Raw genomic sequence first — 13,379 nt, forward strand, 5'->3', positions numbered from 1 at the left:
TTCCTCTTTCAAAGGATGTGGAGGCAGAAAGAAGGTGGGCAAAGTGATGGTTTGGCCAATGTGGAAAGAAGTAACTACCTTGGGAAGAAAGGAAGGTTTAGTTCTGAGGACAACCTTGTCCGAATGAACAGCCTGAAAGGGAGGCTTGGAAGAAAGAGCTTGTAGCTCACTCACCCTGCGCGCAGAGGTGATGGCCACCAGAAAGGCAGTTTTCAAAGATAGAAGCCTGAGAGGACAGTTATGCAGCGGCTCAAAGGGAGCGCACATAAGATATGTATGAACCAAGTTCTAGGCCCACTGGGGCATTACGAAGGGAACAGGAGGAAAAAGATGAGTAATGCCCTCAAGAAAATAGTATCCAACAAGGGCCTCGCTGTGTACCATGCCACAAATTTGTTTCATCAGCAGGTGTATAAGGTCTTAGTGGAGGGACCTCTGGCTGCCAAGATAACATCACAGACTTCGGGAGGCAGGCCAAATGACGTCAACTGCCGCTGCTCAATCTCCACACATGGAGGTGGAGCCTGGACAGGTTTGGGGGGAGAACTTTCCCCTGCTGCAGCAACAGAAGTTCCTACCGTATAGAACACCGCAACTCTACTCGCGACGAAAAGCGTCTCCTAGCGAGTGCCGCCTTAGAAATTCCAAAGCGCAGAATTACTGAATGCGTTTTCTCTTCAGTGGCTAATAGATCTAGCCAAGGCTCTCCCCACTGTCGAAAGAGAACTTGCACCACCTCCGAGTGAAGAAGCCATCCACAATCAATCATGCACCTGTAGCTGAGTTCGTCTGCCCTGATGTTCAAGGAACCTGCTACGTGTTGAACCACCAGGGATATGCCATGATGTTACAGCCATGTACAGAGGCAGAGGGCCTCCTGACATAGCGTCCACCACCCCACTCGCCATGTTTGATGGAGTACCAAATGGTGGTGGTGTTGTCCGCGAACATCTGTACTACTCCTCCCCGGACAGAGGCAAGGAATTCTTTGAGTGTAAGAAAAATCGCCCGAAGCTTCAGAAGGTTGATGTGGAGCCCAGACTCCACCTGAGACCAGAGGCCTCTGTTCTATGACTCTCCATGTGGCCGCCCCATCCCAGAAGTGATGCATTGGTCACCACTGTGAATTCTGGTTGGGGAAGGGAGAGGAATCTGCCATTGACCCAATCCTAGTTCATTAACCACCACTGCAATTGGTGTGCAGTGCCCTCTGAGACCTGGACGCAATCATACAGGTTCCCCTGATGTTGTGCCCACTGGAACTTCAGGTCCCAATGCAGAGCCCAGATATGCCATCTGGCATGGTCCACCAGCGGGATGCAGGAGACCATTAGGCCCAGTAGCCTGAGGGTCATCCTGACTGAAACCCGGGATAAAGGCTGAAAGATCGGAATCATAGCCCGAATATTGCAGACTCGGTGTTCGGGAGGATAGACCCGAAACTGCGTTGTGTCAGAACCGCTACAATCAAGAGGAGCTTCTGAGAGGGACTCAGGTGTGACTTCGGCACATTGATGGAAAACCCCAGCGAATGCAGGAAGTCGGCCATAGTCTGGAGGTGAGACGACAGCCTAGGACAAGCCCGCCTTCAACAGCCAGTTGGAAAAATAGGAGAAGACTGAAACCCTGATCTGTGCAGATGAGATGCGACCACCGCCATCACTTTCGTGAACACCCGAGGGGCGCTGGTAAGGCCAAAGGGGAGCACAGTAAACTGAAAATGCTCGTGGCCTACCGTGAACCGCAGGTAACTCCAGTGCGCATGCTGGATGGGGATGTGAAAATAAGCGTACTGCAAGTCCAACACTACCATCCAGTCTCCAGGGTCGAGGGCAGACAGGACCCGAGCAAGCGTCAACATTTTGAACTTCTCCTTCTGGAGGAAGTAGTTGACGTCCCTGAGATCCTAGATAGGATGCAGGCCTTTGTCCTTCTTGGGCACCAGAAAGTAAAAGGGAATAGCAACAATGCCTGCTTCTGGGACAGGAACGCGCTTGATGGCTCCCTTGGCCAAGAGTGTCAAAACTTCCTGTTGGAGAAGGGCCAGATGATCCTCTGAAATGCAATGGTACTGAGGTGGAATGGATGGAGGAGAAGTCTTGAAGGGGAAGGAGTAGCCCCTACAGACTATTTGCAAAGCCCACCTTTCCGACCTGATGGTGCGCCAGTGGGGGAGGTGATGGCAAATCCTGCTGCCCACTGGGGATTGGTGGCCCTGAAAGGTCAGATTAGGAGAGTTTTGAGGCTGCTGCAGATGGGACTGTGGTGGACTGGCCCGCCCGCTGTCCCCCAGATCCACTGTGGTGGATCCCACGCCCCTGGCCGTGCATGGGCTGAACAGCTTGTGCTGGCCTGTGGCTCTGGGTGGGATGTGGTGGGGCACCCCTTCCATAGCCACGAAAGGGACAAAAAGCAGACTGAGCAGGGCAGGTGGTGGAGAAGTCCAGGGAGTCCGAGAGTCCTCAAAGCGCTTTGGCGCATTGTCACCGAATAGGCGAAGGCCATCAAGGGCATGTCCATAAGGGTGGATTGGATATCCCCTGAGAAACCAGTCAACCTCAACCAGGTGTAGCATCGAAGGGCTACTGATGTGGAAATCATCCTGCCTAGTGAGTCGGAGGTATCCAGCCCACAGCGGATGGTAAACTTCGCTGCGTCTCTCCCTTTAGCAACTGCCAGAGAGAGTACGGCCTGGGTCTTGTCCGGGCACTGAAGCAGCACTTGTGCAACCATATCCCACACGGAGTCGGTATAACAGACAGACATGCAGTGTTTACCGACCACAGTCCCAAGGTGGAGGAAGATAACATCTTCTTCCCAAGATGGTCCAGCTTTTTGGATTCCCTATCAGGTGGAGCGGTAGGGAAAGAGCCCTTGGAGGTGGAGGCTTAGACAGGGCCGGGCTGTTGCGTCGGCCAATCATCCTATCCACAGGAGCCTCTGTTTTAGGCCTGGACCAGGTGCCCATAAGGATGTCTGTTAGGGCTTCATTAAACAGCAGCAGGGCTCCGAAGAGCTCGCTGCTGGTTGAAGCACCTCTGTCTGGAGGTTAGTCAAGTCTGCCACTGTAGGTAGCTCGAGGCTGAGAGCCTTTGTTGCTCTACGCAACATCACTGCATAAGACACTCCCTCTTCCGGACCCATGATAGTAGGAGACAACATGCCAAGATCTGGTGAGGTAATCAGACCACTGGCTTCCCCCAGTTCCTCTCTCCAGTCCAGTTCATAGCCTAACTGGTCACTTAAAGGGTCCCCAGGCCCCTCCCAGTCCCCCTCACCCTCCTCTGGCTGCCAATCTGGTCTCAAAGAGCTAGGGTAGAACAGAGGCACAAAAGTACCCGTCGGCACCAGTCTGGCTCAGTGTTTACATCGAGGTGGAGGCCGGGGTCGATGTTGGCTGGGGACACATGCGGAGCTGCAGGAGGGGCACCACCTGCATCCCTCGTCGTGTCGGCCAACGGATGGGGAGAAGTCGAAGAGCGACAATGCTTCTTCGACTTCTTCTTGTGCTTCGACTTACCTGACCGCAAGTGCGAAGACTTGGAAGAAGAATGATGGTAGCTCCGCGACCGGTCCCTCGACCTCCTACGCGATTGAGACATTGAGGGCCGGGGAGCTGACTGACGGGCCTCGAAAAGCTTTCGGGACCGCTCCCGCAAAGGCTTCGGATTCATGGTCCGGCAGTCGGAGCACGACTTGGAGTCGTGGTCGCGCTCCAGGCAGAATAGGGACAAGTGGTGTGGATCTGTCACTGACATCAATCAGCTACAGGACCCGCAAACCTTGAAGTCAGGCATCCCTCGTGCACCAGGAGTCGATGCACTTAAAAACGATGTCAACAAAAGTCGAGAAAAAGTAATTAAAAAAGTGACTGGTGGTACTGCTCTCTCCAGATCTGCGCTTGCTGGTGCAGAAAAAGAAAGAACTGACATCAGCGCGCGAGGGTGTCGTCTTTGTAGCTACTGGGACGTCATTCTGGCAACCACGACGCCAATGACAAATGCAGAGTCGACCAGCGCCACCTTCCAACGCGCAGTTGTACTGCTGACGAAAAACTTTCCGGTTCCAGTCTAACACTTGGGGTTAATTCTAAGGTAAGGAATCTATAACTAACTGTTTCTTTTAAATACCATGTTACTTTTTAGTCCAGTGGTAAATTCGAAGCGGAAATGTCAAATAAGCACCTACTTGGATGTCACCAGGATATGTTAACTGCGAGGTCACTGACCATCCAGAGGAAATCAGTCATCTTGTGAAAACATTGAGGCTGTGTTTTACCTGGTAGCAATACATCTTCAGCGCTAGCCAAGTAATATAATGTAAGGTGACTTTGTAGAATGCTGCTTGTCACCCCTGAGCATATCCAGGCAAGTAAATAATGCAGTCCGGGGAAAGCACACGGCACGCCAGGGCCCAGGGAGGGGTGCATGTTCTAACATTTGAAACCCTTTACCTTAACGCAGTCTAAAACACTAAGCTTCAACTGGCTGAACCTCGTTCAGGTGATCTTGCCATAATATAGACAAAGTTTCTCTTTCAAGCAAAACCTTAGCGTGCAGTGATAACGAAATATATAACATTGCAAACGCATGCCCTTACCAACGCAGCATTTAATGCCATCACTATCTGCAGGCCACAGGGATGTGTTCAGAATGGCTAAGGTTTCCATGGAGATGACCATCCATTTTGTGCAACTACACACCTCTACAGTGCCCCACTCAAAGTCCCTTTATGGTTACACACTCCTTACCGGAACCGGTTCTTTGCCAGGACTCGTTTGGCCTCCTCATTGGTACTGCCCACCAGAGACTCCCGGTTGATGGCAATAAGCTGGTCACCGGGGCGCAGGCGTCCATCCTGGAGTATAACAGAAAAAAGGATGGCAGTACTGTAAAGTAAAACACTATTAATCCTCACTGGAACACCAATAAGAAGGCACAAAGCAGCACACCTTCTCCTGCCTCTTGCTCGGCGGCTCCTCAGTAGCTCTCTGTTTAACAATCTAGAATTCCCTGTTACAAAGGAGTGGTACGAGCAAACATATTTATAGGATGACATTAGAACATAACACATCTTTCCCCTTTAAGAAGAAATACAAATAGAAGAATAGAAATTGCAGGGTTCTTAAATTACACATTAAGAATACAAGTTTACAGAAAATATATATAATACTATAAATATATATATATATGTGTATATATATATAAATATATATATATATATATATATATATATATATATATATATATACACAGATAGATATGTAAATATATATATATATATATATATCAAATAAACAATATATATAACTCAAAGAACAATGAAATGCTAAAAAAAATCTATTCACTTACTTCATCATATTCATAATCAGATAACCATTTAGGTTTGCTCCTCGCTCGTTTCCCACTTTTCTAAGTTTCAACATTAACCTCAGTGGATTTCACACACTTTTCCTCAGTACTGCTGTTACACTTTCTTCCATACCTTGCATGTCAGCACTTCCTTCTCCTGCACGTCCTACTTCTGCACTCACATCTCCTTCATTACCTCCCTTACTTACTTCTACACTTCCTTCACCATCATCCCAGTCTACGCTTAATCCTTGCTTATCAGACTCTTATTTTCTTTCTATTTCATGGTTACTAACAGCAATCCTTTTTAAATTCCAAACTTAACATGAGGGCATTACGCAACACTCTCAAAAGTTCAGTAAATCGCCTCTGACCCATCTTAACTTTCCAAAGTTTCCTCCCCTTGACCATCATGCCAACTTCCACATTGGTATCATTAGTGTTTGTCTTCAAATAGTATTGCTCCTTATATTTTAAATGAGTATCCTCTACTTTCCTCCTGATGTCCTCCATGGATATATCAGTTTTGACAGAACGCAAAAGCCCTTCAAATTTAGCTTTCGTCTTTGCGTCCCTACCTCTCATAACTTCAAAATGTGAAACACCCAAAGCATCATGAATAACTGTGCTGTATGCCCAAACAGTTTCCACCACTTGAACTTCCCAGTCTTCCTTGTTCTTCACAGCCAATTACACCACGTTTTTAATTACCCTATTGAAGCGTTCTATCATTCCGTTACCATTGTGATTATATAAAGATGTGGTTTATTGCTTAATCCCCACCTTGGCAAAATAATCCTGTGCCTTACCAGACATGAATTGCTCACCATTGTCACATATTCATTGTCTGGGAAGGCCCTCATTAAGGCAAACCTCATCTAAAATCCTCAAAATAACATCAGAATCAACCATTTCCACATTTTAATGGTAGGTCATCTCGAAAATATATCAATCAAGGCAATCAAATACTTTCGCCTCTCTCCTATGTGGCCCATGCTATCTATAGCCTCGGTTTCCCATCGACCACGCAGAACAATGGGTTAACACATACTGGGTTTTAATGTTCTTAGGGATTTATCAGCATTGGCACAGGCAAAACAATCCCTCGGCCTTCTTTCCACAAACAAGTCTAATCAAGGCCACCAAAACCACTTTTATACTTTTTGTTTAGTCTTAACAGTTCCAGCGTGTGCTTCATGGCACAGATTGACCAGTTTTTTTCTTTAAACTATTTGGAGGAACTACTTTTTCTCATCTTCTTACTATGTTATCTTCGACGGCCAGTTCACCTTTTACTTCCCAATAATGTCTCAGATTTGCAGTTAGTTCACATTTATTTGGCTAACCTGATCTAGTGTCCTCCACCAATTTCAGCAATACGGGATCACTAACGTATTCCTCAATCCATTCTTCTTCATATTCAAGATAATCTTTGATCCAAAATGTAAGCTATCTCAAAATCCTTCCATTTAGAGTCTTCGCATTCCTTTATGGCCAAAGGCATCATAGACAGAAAAATCATCTGTAAAATAACTTTTGCCTCGAGCCTCATTGACATTCTTGCGATTCTCACTGAAGCTCTGAACATGCCCTCGGTGGTCCACAATTTAATGATGGATTTGTGATCGGTCATCACAATACATGCTTCACCCCATATGAAAGGTCAAAAATGTTCCAATGCTCATACCCATGCCAATGTTTCGATTTCTATAACAGAAAACCTTTCTTTAATAGATGACAAGACTCGGGGGCGGAGCTTGCCGGCAGCTCCGCCAAGTCGCGTCAATAATCCTTCAGTTATCCTTTCCCCCACAGCGCAGGACGTCTGCCAGGATCGCCGCTTCGCCCCCGCCTGCCGCTGACACCCCCGGCGCTGGCGTTGGAGCCCGGGCGAGGCCGTAGAGCACCAGATACTGCAAGTGGAGCAGCCGAGGCGGAGGGCCGCGAAGCCGCGGCCTCGAGCAGTCCTGCCTCCCGAGCTGCGTGATAAGACGTGCGGCGCGGGCGCTGTCGGCAGCCCAGGTGACGTCACGAGCCCGCTTCCCGGCCCCGGGGTAATCGGCTGGTGAAGTCGGGTAAGGCTGCAAACTGCATGAAGGAGCGCCGGGGGGCCGCGGAAGATCTCTATTAACCCCCCCTGCGCTGCAGATTACTTTGGCCTCGGAGGGGGCAGTGTGCCGCATCTCTGCACACGTGGCTGAGCCCAGAGCTGGGCAGGCCCCAGGCCACTTCCTATTGTATCTGCTTGCCCGCATCAGCTGGGGCGCGCTATCTGCCCCCCCCCCCAGGGGCCAACAACAGTATACTTCCCTACGCCCAGTGGTGATATGCGCCTGGCCTGAGGAGGCGCCCAGGTCGGCGGCAACACAGCAGAGGCTGCGCCCCGAGTCAAGAGGAGGCCGCAGGGGGGGACGCACTGTTGCCCTGGACCATTTTTGCCCCGGCCGGGGTGGTGGGAAGCTTCGAGACAGGCGCCCCGCAGCGCGGACCTGGTCTACAGCCTGGTGTACACTTTGGATCCCCCCCCCTTGTCGGTGGATAGGCAGGGGGCGTGGGGACGGTGACGGTCCCGAAGAGCCTAGAAGGGTTCGACTAGCGGCTTCCCTCTATTCCCAGCTGGGGTTGCGAACACGTGGGGGGTCGAGCTGGAGAGTCCTGGAGATCCCCCCCACACTAAGGAGTTGCGGCCACCGTGACAGACACCTCCCCCCGGGGCCAGCAGGACAAGAGGAGGCCCGAAGGAGCAGCCGAGAGGCAAGATGGGGAAAGGGGACGCGAAACAGTCAAAACTCCCCTTTGAGCAGCGTCGCACCAAGCCTGTGGACTCGGGAGAAGCGGACAGTGGGCAGGCCTCTGCGGCGCAGGAGGGCTCTATCTACGCCGGCATAAAGGACCTGCTGGTCACCATGGAGAAGGGCCTACAGGAGAGTATGGTGTCGATTAGGACTAAGATTGACGCCCTCACCTTCTGCATGGACAGGATGTCGGAAAGGGTCGACAAACACGCAGAACGCCTTGACATGTCTGAAAGACGGCTCACAGAAGTGGAAGAAGGGCAATTGGAACTTGATAAGGACCGCAAACACATGGCGAAGTTGCTGCAGGTCATACAGGACAAGTCCGAGGATTTGGAAGCGCGCTCTAGGAGGTCCAACATACGAATCACGGGGGTACCGGAGACGACCCAAACGGGCAAAATGGAGCTATTTGTGGAGAAGTTGCTGACCAGCCTGCTGGGGGAAGGTGTATTCTCAGACATGTTCATAGTGGAGAGGGCGCACTGCTCTTTGGGACCACGTCCACCACCGGGAGCCTCCCCCAGGCCCATAAAAGCGAAACTCCTAAACTACCGCGACAGGGACTCAGCGCTGAGAGTCGCACGGCAGAAAGGCCAGCTACAATTTGAGGGATCCAACATATCCCTATACCCTGACTTCACTGCTCGAGTACAGGAGGATCTTCAAAAGGCGCTGAAATCCTGGGCGAGAGAGCGGCGCAACAGCCCGAGGGGTAGACCAGACGACCCGGCCCCCTCCAGTGGTCTGGAGGATCAAGAATAACGGCTCGGCCTCTTGGGACTCGTCCAGTTGGTACCGGGCCGGCGCTCCGCCACTGAGAGGTAACGAGCCTCCAGTCTTGCTCGGGGGTCCTCACAACGAGACGAACTGTGCAGACGGGGTGAGCTGTCGAAGCATTGGGAGTGAGCATGGACTTCATCACATGGTGAGATTGTTCCTATATATGGGGGCCTGTTTGAACTTGGTGCCACTTGAGTACCCCACTCGCTCACTCTGACTTACCAGTTTTCAGGAGCCTGTTGGGAGCTGGCAGTTCTTTCCCCCTGGTCTGCATTGTTTTTTCAATGAGTGGGGTGGTGGGGCGGGGGCGGCAGGTTTTGACTGACGGGGACACTGGTTGTGATTACTGATTCTGTTACGGAATGCTGTGGTAGGATTACTGATAGAGGTGATATGGTGGGGTGCCTGATGGCGCATGTTGGTTTTGGTTAAATGCTTTCTACAGTTCTCTTGGTGACCTCTGCCCTAGAGCTGATCGCACACAGGGTTCCGGCTGGACCCTATGGTTTTGGTTTGGGGGAAACAGGGAGGGGGGAGGTCATTCGTATCATGCTAGGCCAAGTTGGGGTTGGTCGGCTGTGGGTGGAGGGGGGGGAAGACATGGTTGCCATTATGAGACAATGGGAGGGTTACAATTGTTATGTTCTGTTTCAATGTGCCTTGCCTCAAAGAAATCAATGCATCTGCTGCGACTGTCTGATTGCCTGCTCGTTAGTCTGTTCAAGTCACTTGCCTATGATGATGCTCCCCGGGTGGTACCCTGATGGCGGAGGGGGAGGTTCGAAGGGCGGATGAGCGCCCTGGGTTGATACACGCTTTGACATGGAATGTGAGGGGGCTGAACGATCACAGGAAACTTAGAAAGGTTCTCTGCTATCTTAGACGCCACAATATTGATATCGCACTACTACAAGAAACACATCTACCGCTCACCAGTAACATGCTACACACCAGGAGTTTAGCGGATAACATAGCGGAGGCGGGGTTTACCACTCACGCGCGGGGCGTCCTCACCTGGATTAACCCGAAATCTGGATTTCAACTGCAAGCCATTCGGGTCGACCCAGAGGGGAGGTATGTCCTGGCGTCCTGCACAGGGAGGGGGATGGACTTGCTAGTGGTCAACACCTATGGCCCCAACTTTGACTCTCCTGTATTTTTTGACTCCCTGACCACCGAGATCTCCAACCATAACAACTCGCACGTATTATGGGGTGGGGACTTTAACTTGACGTTAAATCCTGACTTAGATAGGTCCTCGGGTCCCCCCCGGCGGCCCTCCGCAGCCGCGCAGTCACTCTCCGCGAAGCTGGTGATGCTGGACATGTTAGATGTGTGGCGGAGCAGGAACGACGGGAAGAGTGGTTTTACACATTACTCAGCGTTTCACAACATACATACAAGGATAGATTACTGGTTTGCCACCGCGAGTACAGTCCGCCTGATTAAGTGCTGCAAGGTTCTCCCCCGCACCCTCTCGGACCACTCCCCCATTCTGTTAACCCTGGAGACCCCAGTGAAGGGTTACGCTCCGTTTACCTGGCGCTTCCCGCCGTATTCCTTGCTGGATCCGATTTTCCGCGGGGAATTGGCGGAGGCAATCGAGGTGTTCTTTGAGACAAACGTGGGCTCGGTTGAAGACTTCCAAACGGTGTGGGAGGCATTCAAAGTCTATATTAGAGGGATAGCGATGTCCAAACACTCTAGTGTCTTAAAGACTACCAGAGCCACTCTGGCTGACCTTGAGCGGCAATTGCACGCTCTCGAACAAAGACTTCACTCCCACCCGGACGACTCCGTGGAGGAAGAAACGGAGCGTCTACTGAGGGAATACCATGAGGTGGCCGACAGAGAGGTACTGCACCTGGGCAAATATGCCACGGCGCGCACTTACGGAGAGGGAGAGAGACCGGGCGCAGTCCTAGCTAACATTGTCAAAGGCCAGAGGAGAAAGGCACATATTCCTGATATAAAGAACGCAAGCGGGGATAGGGTGTCGGATGAGGCGGAGATGGCGGCGGTCTTTCGGGACTACTATGCGGAGCTCTATTCCTCCAAAAGCGGAGATCTGACTGACGAAAGATGTGATTATTTAGAACATATACAGCTCCCATTTCTCCCTCACTCAGACAGGGAATTCCTGATGTGCCCCATCCAGCTGGACGAAATTAGAGAAGCACTAGCCTCCATGAGATCGGGTAGTGCGCCAGGCATGGATGGCCTCTCTGTCGATTTCTACAAAGCGTTCCAGGAACAGCTACTGCCGCACATCCACGCCCTCCTAGACGACATAGGGGTTCAGGGTACCATGACTAGCTCCATGAGGGAGGCAATGATAGTTACCATTCATAAGCCGGGTAAGCCACATGTCGACTGTAGCTCATATCGCCCGATCTCGCTGCTAAACGTTGACACCAAACTATACGCGAAAGTACTTGCGAACAGACTGGCACTCCTAGCCCCGGATTTAGTAGCCCCTGAACAGGTGGGATTCATTCCATCCAGAAATTTGACTTATAATATCAGAACTGTCTTGGGAGCCATCCAACACGTGAAGCAGGACACGCCAGCGGTAGCGCTTTTTTTAGACATGGAGAAGGCGTTGTACTCCGTAGAGTGGCCATTCCTTCTACAGGTATTACGGAGAATGGGCCTGGGCGAACCCTTTATCCAAATGATTGGCGCGCTCTATGATGGCCCGGCGGCTAGGGTCCGGATAGGCAATGCGGTATCCCCCCCTTGTTCATAGGGAGAGGCACCCGCCAGGGATGCCCTCTGTCCCCTTTACTATACGCGCTAGCTGCAGAACCCCTCGCCTGTGCCCTAGGAGAGTATCATAGTCACAAGGGAGTTAGGTTTCCCACATACAAGCTGGTCGTATCTATGTACGCGGACGACACCTTGCTATACGCCCACAATCCGGCTGTCTCACTACCCCCACTCTTGAGAGAGGTGGTCCGATTCGGCGCGCTATCGGGGCTCAGGGTTAACTGGGCGAAATCTGTGGTGCTACCCCTGACTCTTGTGACGACTCGGGTGGAGACGGAGTTCCACGTACAATGGACGGAGGAACCGATTAGATATCTGGGGATCCAGATACATACGGACCCGGACCTGCTCCTGGGTCAGAACTATGGACGTGCGGTCAGTAGGCTCGAGGACGAGATAGAAATATGGTGTAAACTGCCTCTAACGCTGATGGGCCACATAGCCCTGATGAAGATGGTAGTGCTACCACGGTTTCTATTCCTGTTCAACGCTCTACCGATAGTGCTCGCTAAATCCTTCTTCCATCGTCTAACTAGTCTGCTGATCAAATTGGCGTGGGCAGGCAAACAGCCGCGAGTCAAATGGACTACGCTCACCCTCCCATACAAATTGGGGGGGCTGGCGGCGCCGGATCTGGAATTGTACTACAGGGCTGCCCAGGCATCTCATCTACATACCTGGACACATGGCAATCCGCTAATCCCGCATGTCCGACTCGAACGATTATTCGCGCACCCTATACCGCTCCCGGCCATGTTCTGCCAACCGCAGGATCGCTGGACGGGGATTTTGGATTCCATATCTTCCACCAATCACGCGTGGCACTCACTCCTGTTTCGCCAGGGAGGAGCATTGATATATTCACTGGAGAGCCGATTGAGTGGATGCGCTGGCTCCCTCCCATGGCGGACAAAGCGACCACACGGGAACTTGCTAAATTGGGATTGAACAAGGCGGGAGACCTCTTCCTCGATGGCACGGCTAAAACCTGGGACCAGGCGCGGGGGAACGGAGTTGACCCTCCGCCACTCCAGAGGTTCCACTTCCACAGAACTCGGAGAGCCCTCGCCGAACTCCTGGGTCCGGATATGTCGGAGCCTCCGGACATGCCGGAACTAACTTATGTGTTCACACATAAGGACTCCAAGAAACTTTTGTCGAACCTTTATGGGATAGCGAGATCCCAGGGGGGAACACCAACTCATGAAAGATCGTTTGGAGTGGTGGAGGGACCTAGGCACCTCGCTAGATGACTCGACGTGGAGCTACTGCTGCGAAAGCACTTAGCGTATCTCTCTAAATGGAAAACACTGACTCATACACTTTAATTTCCTTCAAAGAGTGTACTACACCCCAGCACGGCTTCATAGATACGGGCTGCGCCCGGAGGCGCACTGTGAGCGTTGCAGAGCGGCGGACGCTGACTTCTTGCATTTGGCGTGGGGTTGTCCGGGGATACATAGATTTTGGCTGGACATTTTTTCCGAAATGAGCAGGATTCTGGAAGTCGACTTGGACATGGACCCGGGGCTGGCACTAATAGGCAACTCAAAAAGACTCCCGGGGGCGATACGCAGTCTCACGGACATGGGGATGCTGTTGGCGAGAAGAGTGGTAGCTCAGTGCTGGATGCGGGGCCCTTTTCCTACCAAGGCTAGATGGGCGTGAGACATGCTATACT

General features: G+C 51.6%; 1 protein-coding gene across 1 annotated transcript in view; it reads right to left on the minus strand.

Annotated features, from left to right (window-relative positions):
- LOC147685416 (syntaxin-binding protein 4-like) overlaps positions 1-13,379 on the minus strand; it is a 1,262,048-nt gene that overhangs the window by 720,863 nt on the left and 527,806 nt on the right. The window contains exon 9 of the mRNA XM_086939784.1: positions 4,751-4,857. Within this exon, the coding sequence (XP_086795910.1) occupies positions 4,751-4,857 (107 nt within the window). The remainder of the gene's footprint in view (positions 1-4,750; positions 4,858-13,379) is intronic.

The sequence above is a fragment of the Lissotriton vulgaris genome, chromosome 10, assembly GCF_964263255.1.
Source record: "Lissotriton vulgaris chromosome 10, aLisVul1.2, whole genome shotgun sequence".
Classification (NCBI taxonomy): domain Eukaryota; kingdom Metazoa; phylum Chordata; class Amphibia; order Caudata; family Salamandridae; genus Lissotriton; species Lissotriton vulgaris.